This window comes from Haliotis rufescens, unplaced genomic scaffold (assembly GCF_023055435.1).
Source record: "Haliotis rufescens isolate VD_foot unplaced genomic scaffold, xgHalRufe1.0.p SCAF_6, whole genome shotgun sequence".
Classification (NCBI taxonomy): Eukaryota; Metazoa; Mollusca; class Gastropoda; order Lepetellida; family Haliotidae; genus Haliotis; species Haliotis rufescens.
This window is the reverse complement of record NW_025964334.1, coordinates 37,680,586-37,698,849: the sequence shown is the minus strand read 5'-3', so window position 1 is coordinate 37,698,849 and position 18,264 is coordinate 37,680,586. Positions and strand designations below refer to the sequence as shown.

At 39.9% G+C, this 18,264-nt stretch overlaps 1 protein-coding gene across 1 annotated transcript in view; it reads right to left on the bottom strand.

The window, feature by feature from the left end:
• Positions 1-11,205: 11,205 nt before the first annotated feature.
• Positions 11,206-18,264, bottom strand: part of LOC124145842 — a 59,710-nt gene continuing 52,651 nt past the window's right edge. Inside the window, exons 6-7 of the mRNA XM_046515800.2 lie at positions 12,833-13,001; positions 11,206-12,319 (exon numbers count right to left, since the gene is read on the bottom strand). Coding sequence (XP_046371756.2) covers positions 12,208-12,319; positions 12,833-13,001 — 281 coding nt within the window. The 3' untranslated portion in view covers positions 11,206-12,207. The remainder of the gene's footprint in view (positions 12,320-12,832; positions 13,002-18,264) is intronic.

Here is an 18,264-nt window from a genome sequence, read left to right as displayed (position 1 = left end):
AATGACACCATACCATTGTGACTGGAAACATAACGTTACAGTGTGCAACACTTCCCGCCGTATCTGGTTTATTTTGATGATACATCAAAATAAAATATTTTAAGAGTGTTTTCATAAACATGTCTTCGCTTATGTTTGATGAAATCAACGTTTAAAAAGTGCTACCACCTGATTTCTGTAAAGTAGTGCGATTCATTGATACTTTCATACGCCGATAAATCAGAGACAAAAATTAATTTAATGTAATACCCCTGATTGCAGTCGACTGACCAATCAGAATCGAGTATCCGCTTAAGTCCTGGCAAAATATATTGTTGAAAGGGTGGAAATCCCTAATCACCTCATCAATCCACCCTCGTCGATGATAAAGTAGAACGGTTTTCAGAACAAGGGAAAGTTAGCAAAGCTCACATACCCCGGCCTGCAGCTTTCGCTAGCAACCAAATACATATATTGATTAAATAAGTATGTTTTTATGTGTTCTGAACGTTATGCTAGTGGACGTATGAAAAACTGGAATTTTCGTGTGAGGGCAAAGCTGAACGAATGTGGTCTGAATATTTCTGAGAATGTTAGCGTGAAAAGTGTAGTTGTACGCGTGCAAGATATATTCATGGGAAAGTATGTGTCTGATTGGAATGAACGGTTATGCAAGCCTGGCGGAAGAACGGATGGTAACAAATTACGTACGTATAGAATGTTTAAAGATGGGTATGGATGTGAAAGTTATGTAAGTATGTATATGCCTCGTTCTTACCGCTATGCCTTCTCCAAATTTAGATCAGGTACTGCTCCTCTGAAGTTGGAAACAGGCAGATATACGAATATGAATGTGAATGAAAGAGTGTGTTTTCAGTGTAAGGAAAGTATTGAAGATGAATGTCATGTATTACTTGATTGCCCTGTGTACGATGATTTGCGTGAAAGTTTATACGAAAAGGTGAGTTTTAGCTATCCCAACCTTCTAGAGTTATGCAATACGGATAAACTTATTGTACTTTTTAAATATTATGTATATTTTACAGCCAAAACCTGCTTTTTTATTCTCCAACGAAGAAAAATTATTTTATATGGCTAGTTACGGGTGGTATATTTTCATACCCCTTTTACACCAATATATTTATGCTGTACATACATGTGATACATTTTAAGTCTCTCGTAACCCTTAACGGGTGGCTCACTTTTATGTCCTTTTATATGTATTTATGTAATTATTTCTGTGAGGTGAGACTCAAATAAACAGTCTGTCTGTCTGTCTGTCTGTCTATATTGAAAACAAATATGTTCCTAGTTTGTGACAGCATTCGGTATGAATGCGTAATGATGGGCACACTGAATGGAAGGTATGGAATTCACAAATTGAGAGCATTTGACTGTTTATATGTACGTACATGGCAGATGCAGTCAACACTTTTTCATAGTTATGTCAAAGATCTTGGATTTGGGGGCCTGCAAGTGTTATAAACCAATTTCAATTTCTGCTTAGGAATTTAGTTGTGTGTTAAAATGTTTCTTGCCAAATACAAAATGATGTTTTAGTTCTGCTCTTGATATGTGTAAGTTTCAGAAATCCTTAATAGCAAACAACACCTTTCTAGAATTAGGCTGATATATGAATAAAGTTAAACTGTAAAAAAATACTTAAACTTTTGTAAGTTATGTTTTAGAAATTACGCTTATAGCCAAAATTAGTCACGTTTCCATGGCAACTGAAACAAACAAAAACATCAAATATACCCTATAGCAAAAGGCACCACTCCTGTACTTGACTGATCCGTGTACCAAGTTTGGTTAAAACATATCAAACGTTTTTTCAAGTTCTTCTCCGAAAATGAACCTTACCCCACAAAATGAGTCAAATTTTCAATGAAAACCGAAGAAATACATACATCAAATATACCTAAAAAGGAAAGGGCACCACTTTTGTACTTGACTGATCCGTTTACTAAGTTTTGGTTAAAACATATTCAATGGTTTTTGCTCCGGAAACAAAAGTGACAGACAGACACACGGACGGACGGCCAAACCTTTATAACCTCCGACAAAATTTCTTTGATGTCCTGCACCTGCAATATTTGCCTGCTCAAAAATAACAAAACTCCGGTTATCTTCACAGAAAATAAGCAAACGAAAATTAATTTTAACAGAACATGAAAAAGGGTAGGCTTACAAAAAATGTGAAAATATAATCTGTTGAAAAGTTACACGGAAAATTATCGTTTGTGTGAAATTAATGTACAATAAAACAAAAAAGGCAAATCAGGTTATATTGTGTAATTTAACCATGCCATTATGTCGGTCCCTTTTATCTTACTCGTGCTGTGTCATTCTCGAATTCAACAGTTTGAATTGGCCTACTTTTGTGTGTTCGGGACATCTGACTGCATTGTGTTTTGACAATGATTGGTTGTCAGGAATGTAGTACTATCTAATGTAAGCAGTGGTGTGGAAGTGACTATACTGAGATGCGTGCGGGGTCACTCTTCTGGAATGTTCTAGTACTACTAGACTAGTCCAACGCTGTTTAGAAGACTCTGGGATATATTTAGACTATGTAAGTGAGGCTATCGCATGACTATATCATCTCACATTACATCATGGCCAGCTTTTGTGTGAAGAGCGTTGTTTTCAGCCTGGATATCCCGTCTAGGTCTATATTAGAAGCTTGACCACTGTTGCTGCCAAGTGAATATTATTACCACTGCTCTCATATTTCATTCTGTCCTTGTCCTTGTATTACTAATGCATTTTGTACTGGCACTATACTGTGAACTGCCATTGTAATAACTTTGCAGTAATTTGTATTGATTGTAAACATAGTTCATTTTATGATACAATTGTAAGTAGTATGCCATTTCTTTGTGGTTTGTTGCTTTCACGCTGAATACTTTCACGAATAGATTTCTGGGTAAATTTAAAGTTTAAATTTGGAAGTCGTCACATTCCAATATTTACAGCATGTACACCATACTCCCTCTAAGCCATTTTGAAGTTAAATAAGTTACAGCGTGTAACAGTAACAGAATACCCAGCGAACACAGGACAAACCGTTGAATTCGAGAATGATCCCGGCCGCAGAGGTCAACAAGCCTGGACCTACCTGGAAACTGATCCCGCTAGTGTCCGCTCTAAATTAAGCAATTTATATCTCCAAAGTTGCCTACACTTGTGAATGGCCCCAGCTTCGCCGCTGAAAGACACTGATTGTCGATTATGTTAAACTATTGTTTTGATAATAACAACATTATCTCAGTAATTTTTCCAGGTCCCAGATGGTAAATTCTGACTCGATCGCCGGTGTAACGTTGAATTTCTACCCGCCATGAGAAATGAACCGGTTCTGTTTTCAACGTTGAAAAATGAACCCAAACAGTTGAATAATGACCCTTATCATGAACCGGCCCATGTTCCAACGCCCTTCGGGGTCTTAGTCAACGTTGAATAATGATCCTAAATTATAAACTGTGAAATCTAATCATGACCGCATCACACTTCAACACTAACATGCAATCGTCTTACAATTCAGCGGTGAAAAATATCGATAATTAAACGTTGGTTATATCTCCTACACTTCTTCCTCTTCCTTGCTACTTGGGGGCGTGATAGCGCTTCTTGCCTGCGGACCAAGCGGTCAGGAGTTCGATCCCGACCAGGGGGCTCGGCATATTCTCTGCGATGAAGAACAGTTCTACACAAAATGAGGACAGTGTGCGATGCTGCAGTAAGGATGCTTGACAACGGTATACGGTTCTATACCTAAACGTCGCCTTTACCTTAATTAAAGAAATTGTTATCAATAAATTGTCTACTTTGCCTATGTTAAATGAGAATATTTTCAGCTCTAATAAATATTAATTTGTCACCGATCTTACTTTGTTCATCATGTGCAAAATTGTTGACATTAATACATTTGAAAGATCCCTATTTCCAAGAAATGAAGTGTGTGGCTTAAATCGGTCAATCAGTGTCATGTTTCGACGCAGCAGACAAGCACGTGGTGAAACTAGGATGATACACCACGAGTAAGATAAAAGGGACCGACACAATGGCATGGTTAAATTACACAATATAACCTGATTTGCCTTATTTGTTTTATTGAACATTAATTTCACGCAAAAGATAATTTTCCGTGTAACTTTTGAACAGATTTTATATATATTTTTTCACAATTTTTTGTAAGCCTATTCTTTTTCATGTTCTGTTAAAATAAATTTTCGTTTGCTTATTTTCTGTGAAGATAACCGGAGTTTTGTGTTTTGTGCAGTCAAATATCGCAGGTGCAGGAGATCGAAGAAATTTTGTCGGAGGTTATAAAGGTTTGGCCGCCCGTCCGTCTGTCTGTCCGCCAGTCACACTTTCGTTTCTTGAGCAGAACTCGAAAACCATTGAATATGTTTTAACCAAAACTTAGTAAACGGATCAGTCAAATACAAGAGTGGGGCCTTTCCTATTAGGTATATTTGATGTTTATATTTTTTCGTTTTCTCATTTTGTTGGGTAAGGTTCATTTCCGGAGAAGAACTTGAAAAACGTTTAATATATTTTAACCAAACTTGGTACACGGATCAGTCAAGTACAGGAGTGATGCCTTTTGATATAGGATATATTTGATGTTTTTATTTGCTTCAGTTGCCATGGAAACGTGACTCATTTTGGCTATAAGCGTAATTTCTAAAACATAACTTAAAAAAGTTCAAGTATTTTTTACAGTTTAACTTTATACATATATCAGCCTATTTCTAGTAAGGTGTTGTTTGCTATTAAGGATTTCTGAAACTTACACATATCAAGAGCAGAACTAAAACATCATTTTGTATTTGGCAAGAAACATTTTGACACACACACTTAATTCCCAAGCAGAAATTGAAATTGGTTTATAACACTTGCAAACCCCCAAATCCAAGATCTTTGACATAACTATGAAAAAGTGTTGACTGCATCTGCCATGTACGTACATATAAACAGTCAAATGCTCTCAATTTGTGAATTCCATACCTTCCATTCAGTGTGCCCATCATTACGCATTCATACCGAATGCTGTCACAAACTAGGAACATATTTGTTTTCAATATATGTATTTGGTTGCTATGGAGAGCTGCAGGCCGGGGTATGTGAGCTTTGCTAACTTTTCCCTTGTTCTGAAAATCGTTCTGCATTATCACCCACGAGGGTGGATTGATGAGGTGATTAGGGATTACCACCCTTTCAACAATATATTCTACCATGACTGTACTAGATACTCGATTCTGATTGGTCAGTCAACTGCAATCAGGGGTAGTATATTAAGTTAGTTTTTGTTTCTGATTCGGCGTATGAAAGTATCAATGAATCGCACTACTTAACAGACAGCAGGCGGTAGCACTTTTTAAACGTTGATTTCATCAAACATAAGCGAAGACATGTTTATGAAAACACTCTTAAAATATTTTATTTTGATGTATCATCAAATTAAACCAGATACGTCCTGCGAAATAATGCATTTGGCGGGAAGTGTTGCGCACTTTGACGTTATGTTTACAGTCACAATGGTATGGTGTCATTACTTTTGTATGTTGCGAAATCACAATGATAATACTAGCGTCACAATGATAATACTAGCGTCGCAAATGATAATACTAGCGTCACAATGATAATACTAGCGTCACAAATGATAATACTAGCGTCACAATGATAATACTAGCCTGAGTGTGAGTGAGTTGGGTTTAACGCTGCTTTTAACAGTATTCCAGTTATATCGCGGCGTGTCAGCTTAATGTGGGAGGAAATAATAATACAAGCGTCACAATGATAATACAAGAGTCGTCAATGATAATACTAGCGTCACAATGATAACACAAGCGTCACAATGATAATACTAGCGTCACAATGATAATACCAGAGTTGCAATGATAATACTAGCGTCACAATGATAATACCAGCGTCACAATGATAATACTAGCTTCAAAATGATAATACCAGCGTCACACTGATAATACTAGCGTATCAATGAAAATACTAGCGTCACAATGACAATACTAGTGTCACAATGATAATACAAGCGGCACAATGATAATACCAGCGTCACAATGATAATACTTGCGTCACAATGATAATACCAGCGTCACAATGATAATACAAGCATCACGGTGATAATACCAGCGTCACAATGATAATACTAGCTTCACAATGATAATACCAGCGTCACAATGATAATACCAGCGTCACACTGATAATACTAGCGTCACAACGATAATGCTAGCATCACAATGCAGGCCGATCAGGCGGAAACCAAATATGTGATGGAGGCGTATGGCTTAATTGATGGTGTATGTTCCGAAAATTGATGGAAAATCACTTAACGCCCATTTATAAATCTTGAATTAAACACATTTAATGTTACTTCTTTTGCTTTGATATGTACTTTGTTTCATTTAGCTTGTGGACAAAATCCTAAACCTCTTTTCATAACTGTCGTAGAAGGCAGTGACCGCATCACACATCGAGGCTACACAATGAGAGAGTTCCTTATAAAATCGTTCGTAAATTCGTCATAGTAGTATAGAGATAAACGTACTTCGTTTACAATTTAGAGACAGGTTATCGTCATTTAATACCTCCGACGTTTTCATTTAAAACCACACGCTAACGGATTCAGTTTAAATTAAATTTAGTACGTTTGTCCCCATAAACAGTTGCATATGTGCATGGGCTGGAATCGAGAGATAAAAGTTGATACGATGGGTACAATCGCCTTGTTTCACCGACCATGTTAATGAAGTTGACTTATGATAACTGTAGTGCTGGGGCTACTTTGTGAAACGTGGCCCCGACCTTCAGCATTGCATCCCCCCTATATGCGCGTGGAACTCTTTTCTACTGCCGTACACCTCGGAAATATGTTATCTGTCCCAAGTGAAACGTTCCCTACAACTAGAAAGGTGTTTGCGATGCACGGCAAAAACAAACCAGCCCCCGTCCCAAGCCCATTTTGACATGCCTCAAATTCACCTGACAAGTATATATTGTTCCTATGTCGTTCCTAAGTCGTATAGCATAATGAACCTAAAATATAGACTGTGAAATCTAATCATGACCGCATCACACTTCAACACTAACATGCAATCGTCTTACAATTCAGCGGTGAAAAATATCGATAATTAAACGTTGGTTATATCTCCTGCACTTCTTCTTTGCCAGCGGACCAAGCGGTAAGGAGTTTAATCCCGACCACGGGGCTCGGCATCTTCACATGAAATATTGTAAAAATATAGACCTACAAGTCGTATTTGTAGCAGATACACAATGATAACACAAGCGTCACAATGATAATACTAGCGTCACAATGATAATACCAGAGTTGCAATGATAATACTAGCGTCACAATGATAATACCAGCGTCACAATGATAATACTAGCTTCAAAATGATAATACCAGCGTCACACTGATAATACTAGCGTATCAATGAAAATACTAGCGTCACAATGACAATACTAGTGTCACAATGATAATACAAGCGGCACAATGATAATACCAGCGTCACAATGATAATACTTGCGTCACAATGATAATACCAGCGTCACAATGATAATACAAGCATCACGGTGATAATACCAGCGTCACAATGATAATACTAGCTTCACAATGATAATACCAGCGTCACAATGATAATACCAGCGTCACACTGATAATACTAGCGTCACAACGATAATGCTAGCATCACAATGCAGGCCGATCAGGCGGAAACCAAATATGTGATGGAGGCGTATGGCTTAATTGATGGTGTATGTTCCGAAAATTGATGGAAAATCACTTAACGCCCATTTATAAATCTTGAATTAAACACATTTAATGTTACTTCTTTTGCTTTGATATGTACTTTGTTTCATTTAGCTTGTGGACAAAATCCTAAACCTCTTTTCATAACTGTCGTAGAAGGCAGTGACCGCATCACACATCGAGGCTACACAATGAGAGAGTTCCTTATAAAATCGTTCGTAAATTCGTCATAGTAGTATAGAGATAAACGTACTTCGTTTACAATTTAGAGACAGGTTATCGTCATTTAATACCTCCGACGTTTTCATTTAAAACCACACGCTAACGGATTCAGTTTAAATTAAATTTAGTACGTTTGTCCCCATAAACAGTTGCATATGTGCATGGGCTGGAATCGAGAGATAAAAGTTGATACGATGGGTACAATCGCCTTGTTTCACCGACCATGTTAATGAAGTTGACTTATGATAACTGTAGTGCTGGGGCTACTTTGTGAAACGTGGCCCCGACCTTCAGCATTGCATCCCCCCTATATGCGCGTGGAACTCTTTTCTACTGCCGTACACCTCGGAAATATGTTATCTGTCCCAAGTGAAACGTTCCCTACAACTAGAAAGGTGTTTGCGATGCACGGCAAAAACAAACCAGCCCCCGTCCCAAGCCCATTTTGACATGCCTCAAATTCACCTGACAAGTATATATTGTTCCTATGTCGTTCCTAAGTCGTATAGCATAATGAACCTAAAATATAGACTGTGAAATCTAATCATGACCGCATCACACTTCAACACTAACATGCAATCGTCTTACAATTCAGCGGTGAAAAATATCGATAATTAAACGTTGGTTATATCTCCTGCACTTCTTCTTTGCCAGCGGACCAAGCGGTAAGGAGTTTAATCCCGACCACGGGGCTCGGCATCTTCACATGAAATATTGTAAAAATATAGACCTACAAGTCGTATTTGTAGCAGATACCCAAAACAGAAAAATCAACCTCCAGAAAGTAGGTAACCATGACCTACTTTTGATACTGTCAGATGGGTATTCTCCAGATACATCAACATGTTCAATATCAAGACTTTGCAACAAATATATGTAGTAGAAGTCACTGATGGGCAAAAGAAAGTATACATTTGACTTTTGTGATGAAGCTGAAAAGTGAAGGAAGTTTGATAAGTTTAATTATGTCGAACTAATCATCAAACATTTCTGCAATACTTTGTACACAAAAACCCATGGTTGGGTGATATGGGGTAAATACAAGTGAAAGTGGGTTTTATGAAGTCTGGGGTGTGAGTGAGTGAGTGAGTGAGTGAGCTTTTAACAGTATTCCAGTTATATCACGGCGTGTCACCTTAATGTGGGAGGAAAGTCCGAAGTGATGCAGGTCTCAGACGTTTACCACTTCGGTGAAACCCACGAGCACGGGTATGGTGCTGACAAACCTAGAAACATAATCGGGGCGAACCGGGATTCGAACCCACCGTCATAGGTTTCTCGCGTGCCCAAGGGACGCAACTCTGCACATCGAATCGCGCCGCCTCAGACAACTGTGCCCCCGATTGGGGTAAGAAATGAAATATACACCCACATGACCCCTACAATGTTTAGAGTGCTATTCACGATTAGAAATCGTCTGCATGCAACTCGGGGCGCTCGGGTAGCCTAGTGGTTAGAGCGTTCGCTCGTCACGCCGAAGACCCGGGTTCGAATGGGTACAATGTGTGAAGCCCATTTCTGGTGTCCCCCGCCGTGATATTGCTGGAATATTGCTAAAAGCGGCGTAAAACCAAACTCACTCACTCACTCACTCACTGCATGCAGCTCGGCGACCACGTGTTGTACCATCGTTAACAAATCGACTCATTCCATTTAGTCGCCAATGGTGTTTAGAACGTAGAAACTGGGGGAATTGCCTATGGTCTCGTGTAATGTTTTCAGATGATTCACTTCGGACTTTCTGCACAGGCGTGGACGTGTCTGGTGGCGTCTTAAGGAACGTCATGGTTGGGTCTATAATGGGGAGGGTGTCCTTGGAAGGGTCACTGGACAGTACTAACGAGACAACAGACTGCATCGAGCAGAAAGAAAACGTTTCCAGAATGCAAGTGCCAGCCATGAGTACCGACTTCCCCCATAAAGTACGTCGGTGACATGATCGGAAACTGGGTCAGGCGCTGCAAGACGTCATTTTGAGATTGATTCGGACGGTGCCCTGTCGTAATAACGAATGTTTGACCAATCGTGGGTGAATGACCAATTATTGATCAAATCATCTCAAACACATTGTCATTTTTGTCTCATCCATCACTACAATCAATCGATACCTCTTTTTGTCAGTAATTATCTGATCATACTACATTTGTTTCTTCTGTGTGTGTGCATCCACATCACACAATCCAATAACATATTTGATTTGTAGAATATCAACAATATAACATGAATGTTAGTGAGCAGTTACTCAGAGTTTGTATTCCTAAACAGACATTTTGAAGCAATTCACGTCTATTACAATATTATTGAAACAGAAATGTTGGAAATGTCATCTCTGTCATTGGTTGGTTTGTTGTTTTACGTCGCACTCAGCAATATTCCAGCTATATAACGGCGGTCTGTAAATAATCAAGTCTGGACAAGACAGTCCAGTGATTAATATCATGAGCATCGATCCACGCAATTGGGATACAATGACATTCATCAACCAAGTCAGCGAGCCTGACCACCTGTCCCGTTAGTCGCCTCTTAAGACATGCATTGTCGCCTTTTACGGCAAGCGTGAGTTGCTGAACTGTCATTGGTCCTTAGACTATCAATACACTTATTTGAACTAAACTGTGGTATGTTTATATCTGAATGTATATTTTAAATCAATAGTTTTACCACTTATTGGTACTTTAGCACGTTGCTAGTACTGTGTTATTATGGTAAAGGTGTGTTTCATGGGCCTTATAGGCCGAAGGTATTTCACATCTCTGTGAAAATATGTTTAATTCTGACTCCGAACCGACAAGTCCTTGTTTTAGCTCCTCAATGCTGAGCGACAGGCAGGGCAACAACAAGTATCATTGTTTAACGTCCTTTGGTATCACGCGCCCGGGGATCGAACCACCGACCTTCCTCTTTCCACTCAATCAGGTGGTCACTATGGTGTGATCTGACTGACTGAAGCGGTCCACGTGACCTGGCACATGCTCGCGTGAGTTTATTTACATATTTACATGTCGATGTTAAATAGCTGGAATATAGCGGACAGTTACGTAAAACAATATTAACTCACTCACAGTGTATGGCCTGTTTTACAGACAGAAAATGTTCAAACATATTTGTTTTCATCTAGCTTCTTATGTACTAGTTGTTAACAAATAAAGCGCGAAAACTACAGGATATATATCTAGATAGAGTGACGGTTTCGTTTGAACATGTGTAAATGATGATAAAAACATACATATTCATTATTGTTTATTGCAACTGAAATTTACAAGCGTCTGAATGAATAACACAAATTTAGTTTCTTTTTAAACATACGTACAGTGTCATCTAAATAAGTATGGTATGTACAAACACAACACAGGAAAACAACGAACCAACTGGAGCTATATCATTCATTCATTCATTCATTCTTCATTCATTCATTCTCAGTCAAACATAAGTGTAGCGTTGTGGCCATCTAAAACAATTAAACAAGGTAATAAGGTTTGACGCATTTAAGGAATACATCATTCAACTTGCAATTTTTTACTTTGGCTACGGTAGGTCTTCCAGGAGGTGGCGTATGAAAAACCAAATAGTGACAGTAAGATTTCCAGGTTTTATCTCCGACAGTTCCGACTCATGTGACACCCTGACTGTTGTATGCATTCAATCAAGTCACCCAGCCTGACTGTTGTATGCAATCAACCAAGTAACCCAGCCTGACTGTTGTATGCAATCAACCAAGTCACCCAGCCTGACTGTTGTATGCAATCAACCAAGTCACCCAGCCTGACCACCCGATTCATGTTGTCACTTCTGACGACAAACATCGTGGTTGGGACCTATCCTACCCTGATATCCCAAATGGCTTACATATAGTTACTTATATTGATTGAGAAATTCAACATGCAAAATATATGTATATACACAAAGCAAAAGAAGCGACTCTAATGAATAAAAAACATCATTGTGACACTCTTCCGGTGAAAGTATTTTCCTCTCTATCAGATACATCCTACTTGTTAAAAATATACACAGGCCTCTCGCAAGCAATATATGGACAGATGAAGAAGCCATGTGACCTGAAATAGGTTCATGATGCACAAGTCTGAGGTCAATCTTTAGGTTCCCTGGAGACTGTTCAAGCATGACACCAAGACACTGTTCAGATTATTGTGTAACATGGCAAATATGTTTTGTCTCATTTACCAAACCAGCAGTGACGGTCCCTTTCTCGAGTATTATCTCAAACTATTTCAACCTATTTGAGAAAACTTTCCAACGAGCTGCTTGCAATTGGGACACGAGTGCTTTGCGTCCTTCAAGTCGCTTATACAGAACGGTATTAAGCAGCCAAACAGCGCGCACCTGAAAACAAAAAAATGCATAATTATCATTATATGCATGTTTAAGACCGTTTGGACTTTAAACAAAATAATCAGTAAGTTTGTTTGTTTCTCGTTGATCATCTCTTACGAAAGGCATGGGTAGCTGAAGATCAATTCCAACACAGATCCTCTCGGGTCAAGAGTTACGGCCAACGAAATATTAACCTCCGCGTTAATTAATGCTGGAAATAAGCCGCTTCAATCAAAAGTAGTTATAATGCTTGAAACCTGTTAATGACCAATCACAAACGACAATTTTCCAAATCCATGGTGGAATTTATGTGTAAGTTTAACGCCGCTGTGAGTTGTTTGGATACGATGACAAGCATCAACCAAGTCAGCGAGTCTGACCACCCGATCCCGTTACGACGCCTCATACAACATGCATAGTTGTCTCTTACGCAAGTACAAGCATGGGTTGCTGAAGGCCTATTCCAACCTGAGATCTGAGCTTTCAGTGAGGAATATGTACACTTGTACACTGTTATCTTACCCAAATATACACATGAAGAAACACGCGATCCACTGCAGAGTACTGGTCTCGTCGTCGACGGAGGTGGTAACCGTGGCGCTGCAGTGCTGGCAGATGATGAGGGCGGGAGTCCTCCTGTACCTGATGGTGTTGCCGAGCACGGAGCCCCCGGGCTGATTGATGACCACACCTGTGTGGGGACAGTAATCGCATGAGATGAAGAATACTTCTTGAACATTTAAACTGTTTTAACTACCTGACCACCCTCACCCTCTCTCTCACTGTCTCTCTCTCCCTCTTTCTCTCTCCCTCTCTCGCTCACTCTCTCTCTCTCTCTCTCTCACCCTCTCTCTCTTTCTCAAGCTCTCACTCTCACTCTCTCTCACGCTCTCTTTCACCCCTCTCTCACTCTTAGGCTCTCTCTCTCACTCTTTCTTTCTCTCTCACCCCTCTCTCACTCTTAGGCTCACTCTCTCTCACTCTCTCGCTCACTCTTTCGTTCTCTCTCACTGTCTCTCTCTCACTGTCTCTCTCTCACCTCTCTCTCTCACGCTCTCTCTCTCTCACTATCTCTCTCTCTCACTCTTAGGCTCACTCTCTCTCACTGTCTCTCACCCTCACCCTCTCACTCTCACTCTTTCTCTCTCTCACTGTCTCTCTCACGCTCTCTCTCTCACTCTCTCTCATCCTCCCTCTCACTGTCTCTCTCTATCTCTCACTGTCTCTCTCTCTCACTCTCTCTCACGCGTTGTCCCCAAGGGCTTGGACAGTGTATATGTATCCCACAGTTCTGTTCATGTGATTTCGTGAAGCGGTAATAAATTTAACATTTGCATAAAGACTGTAAGAGTTAGTTTCCTTACATCGTTTGAATCCCATGTAATTTAGAATTGTCACCATCCTAAGAAAACTGAAAAATTGCTTTTCAGACAATTCGAGATATGTATGTAGATTGATTTGGTGATCCATCCCAAAAGTTTGCTTATTCATGACCTAAAGTATTTGACATCATGAATTTTATGAAAGTGTTTACAGTAAGACGTTCACAGGCTTACGTTACAATTTTGATGTCATGTGTGTGTAAATAAAGGTTTATGTTCCCTGTGACGCCATATTGCCAGAGTACATTGTGAACATCAACTTTAGTAGAGTATCATTCATGATCATTAAGTAACGTTAATTTCTTAACATTAATACACGCAACTCAGAGCTGTGCAGTTATTTAATAAATATCCCCTCAAAGATATGGATGACTGAATATGGTTCATCACGACACCATCTATCCATTAGTAAAGTTGTGTACTCTTAAACCGAACCGAACCCGGGTCTTCTACGTGACGAGCTAACGAACCACCCACAAATCCCATCGCATCTTTAGGGATGCGGTACTTCTCGCTCATCGAAAGCTGAAAGAAACTGAAATAATATAGTGTAAGTAATATACCGTGTAAGTAATATACCGTATCTGAGGAGCAGATAGCCTTTAGTATCCGTTATACAAAGCGATCAGAGTGCTAAGGTGATCGTAAATCCCATACCTTAACATAGAGTTGCGACAGTCGTAGCACTAAGGTTAGTTTTGTACAATGGCACCCTGAGATTACAATAAGTATTATATACTTTGTAGAAAAAATTTCAGCAATATAAGCATATACTTGTACAAGCATATACATGTATATTTGTTAAATTATTCCATCTAGAGGCAGAATATATTTCTGTAACTGTTTAAAACATTCACATTTTCTCTTAATTATGACGACAAAATGAATGAATCAATTTAATGTGTGACACAAATTGATATTTATGGCAATGATGTGTGATAATTGTGTCGATGTAGATTCTACTGTTAATAATTACATACAATTGTGATTTAAATGATTTGGTTGTCGTACAATTAAGAACGTGTCCCTCTACCAGTGTATACTTAGAGGTATTAAGGGTGTTAAACTGTTGGTTTAAGTTGATAAAAACGACAAAAAGTATTTGGAAGTAAGACTATGATATTTTGCTTAATTTGTGTAATTACAACATTGGGTGGGTAAGCTAAACATATGACATTGTTATTTCAAATTTGGGTATGTATGATGTGTAATTGCGTAAATAAAATTACTTTTTTTTTTAAATGACACCATGACCCTACAATTAGTTTTTTAAGCACTGGGTTGTCTGGTCAAGACGCGATTATTTACAATCAGCCGCCATATAGCTGGAATATTGTGCAGCACTCAAAAAACAAACAATCAAACAAACAAGTAGCATCTAATTTATTTTGTAAAGCAAAACGTATGTAGATGTACTGCATCCTAAGGATATGAGATATGGTACCATGTTGGGATTATCATGCCACAAACATAGAATTGAAACGGGAAGATATGAAAATATTTGTAAGGAGATGAGATATTGTGAATTTTGTAATAAAAATAATGTTTACAAAATTGAGGACAAAAATTATATTCTGATTTGCCCAAAATATCATTGCGGAAAACACATCTGAAAGCCAGGCGTCTTGGACATCATCTGCAGGGAGAAGCGCTAGACCTGCTGTCCGTCTAATCCACTGTTGCACTGCTGGATCTTCTGTATAGGCTACAGCCAACCCGAGGTCTCGTGTCTTCCTCCATATGGCTTGACTGTAGTGGAAGAAGCAGCCCTTGACTTCAGCGTTGGGGAACTCCAACTGGATGGCACGGATTGCTGCTTGTTCAAAATCGGTCTGCAGGCGAGTGGGAGCAAGTTCTCTGTTCAGGGTGTCTGCAACCTGGGTCTTCAAAAGGCTGAACAGTCTTCTGTGCGTTGTCGTCTGGCGGTCGGGTAGCAAAGCATAAACTGCGGGATATCTGGCAGATTCACTTCTGACGTGAAGTATGTACACTTGATCCCAAAGCGCAGGGCAGGCGGTAAAGGTACCATCCATGTATATCGTCTCAGCACCTTGTAGGATCTGTAGCGGCTCATCTGTGGCAAAGGCAAGGATCTTATTTTCTTCTCCATCGCTGAATAGGAGGAAGCGGTCCCCATCTGATATATGGCTCCAGGCACCATCTAGGTCCACTTGGGCTCTGGTTTGGAACAGGACGGGAATGGTCTTCCTTCTGTGGCGGTAAAGGGCACTGCTCATGCTGGGGAAGGCATGTAGGGCTTGGGCTTGGTCATCATCTTCTTCAGAGAGCTGTTGGGTGTAGAGCTGCTGTATCGGGGTTGTTTCCTCTCTTGCCCTCTTCCTCATGTTGCTGACAAAATCACCAACAGTAGTGCACTTGCCGGAGCAAGACTTAATTTCACAACGCCAGTGTTGTGCTGTCTGTCTTGTTGCATTCTTGTTGAACAAGTATCCTTCAAAGAGAACCTGCTGGGCACTGCGGGCTGACGTAACGTATTCTACATGTCGCAGAGCCATGATTGTGAATGATGTAAAATCAATTGATACAGTATTTATACATATTTGTGTGGTCACAAAATACATCTCATCAGTTAAACAGTTTCTCATCTCAAACATCTCTAGTCTCCTTTCATAGGATTACGTGAATTACATTTATTAACCTCAAAGGGCAAAGTATTTATTAAAACAACTTATTACTTATTTGTTAGTAAAAGAACTTACAGTGACTTTGATCATATTAATACCCTCTTCTCACAAGATAACCAGCTCACAACAACTCACCCTTTATGAATTTCACATTGTTGTAACAAAGACCTTATGAGTGTTGGGTCCCCCCCCCCCCCCCCCCCAATCAACTGTATGACGATTGGCAATAACAAGGTGTATGACAAATGGCCTGTCTGACCGATGGGAGGGAGACATACTGGTTGACCCTGACACGGAGTACGCGTTTGTTGCTGTTTGTGTAAATGTGACTGAATCATCTGTTATCTACGTCCAGGTCCTGGCTGTGTTGAAATGGGTAACGGTGCGTGTCAAAGTATATAGTATAGACACAGCCTTAGTTGCTAGATACACCTGCGTTAGATGTGTGGGCACTGTCATGTTATATGCATAACACCAACGCTGAAACTGTCTGCAGATCAATACACTCATCAGTTTCAAATCGATTTCCATCATGAAGTGGTGTCGCGATTAACTTGATAGCTTAAACAACATCGCATAGGGGATAGGTCTACTATCACTTACAGTGCACTTTGCCTACAGTATTATCAAAACAATGTTATGCACCAGTGGCTGTCCCCAATGAGCTCTGATTACCTTCAGTATGAATGGACGGTTACTGGCCGCCTAGGCACATTTCGAAAATATATAGCCAAAATTGATGTGACTCGCGGGGCTATGCTGTCAAAACATGCTTTGTGATTCTAACAGGTCTTGTTTTCTCATTTCTTATTCAGATCATAACAGGGATAATATATTCATCAAAACATTACATTGATGGATATCATGACAGGTCATATTACACTGTCACATTACAGGTCACGATTGTGTAATGAATTGTTGTGTAGCACATCTAAAACAATGACAATGTTTGCACTTATATGTAAGACACAGATGTATTACGCTACTGCATGACTTGATGATGCCGAACACTACCATGATGTCATTACTGCAGATGAAGGAGGTCGTCCACATGGTCAGCATATTCCATCTCACTCAGGTGTTGGTTCAGGAGCTGGGTCTTGGGGGATGCAATACGAGCATCGATTGCTTTGTACTTCCTTCTTCGTGAAGGTTCTGACCACTGGTGAGAGAGCCTCAGGACTGCAACCTCTGTGAGTGACTGCTCGCGCTGAAAGAGCTTCGCTACCTCGTAGATGTTCGGGTGGCACTTCTTGACAAGTCTCTTTATCTTGTTGTGCCACTCTTCTAGGTTGGTACGGTGGCCTTGGTTTTCGAAGTGATTCCAAATCTCTGGGATGAAGGACTGTCCTTGAACCCAACTGGTTTCACATAGCCCATGAAGGCAGTCCTTTTAGGGCCAGCAAGAGAGTCGGCAATGGCATCAAGCCACACATCATCCACCTTGTCACGTGGTACTAGAGGGAGGGCAGCAGCTCTTCTCACCAGCTTCTTAACCTCCTCATCTTCCTTATAGTCCATCACCAGACCTTCTTTCTGCACCCTCCTCCAGATACATTGGGTGAAGTGAAAGAAACACCCTCTAACTAATGTCCCAGGAAATACATCAGTCACGGCATTGTGAGCTGCACGTTCAAAGTCCAACTGAATTGTAAGTGGGGCAAACTCTAGGCCTCACCTACTAGCAAAATCGCACAGGTACTGAAACATGCTGACATAACACTCTTTTGTTCGATTGGACAACAAACAGTATACTAATGGAAACATATGGCCAAACACCTCAGCATGTAAGCAATAAATATGATCAAACAACTTGGGACAGGCATAAAATGTACCATCACAAAATACAATGTCTGCAGATAGTGGGTTTAGGGGTCGTTTCTGTCCTCTCCATCAGTCTAGCCTTAAAGGCATCAACCTCAAACTC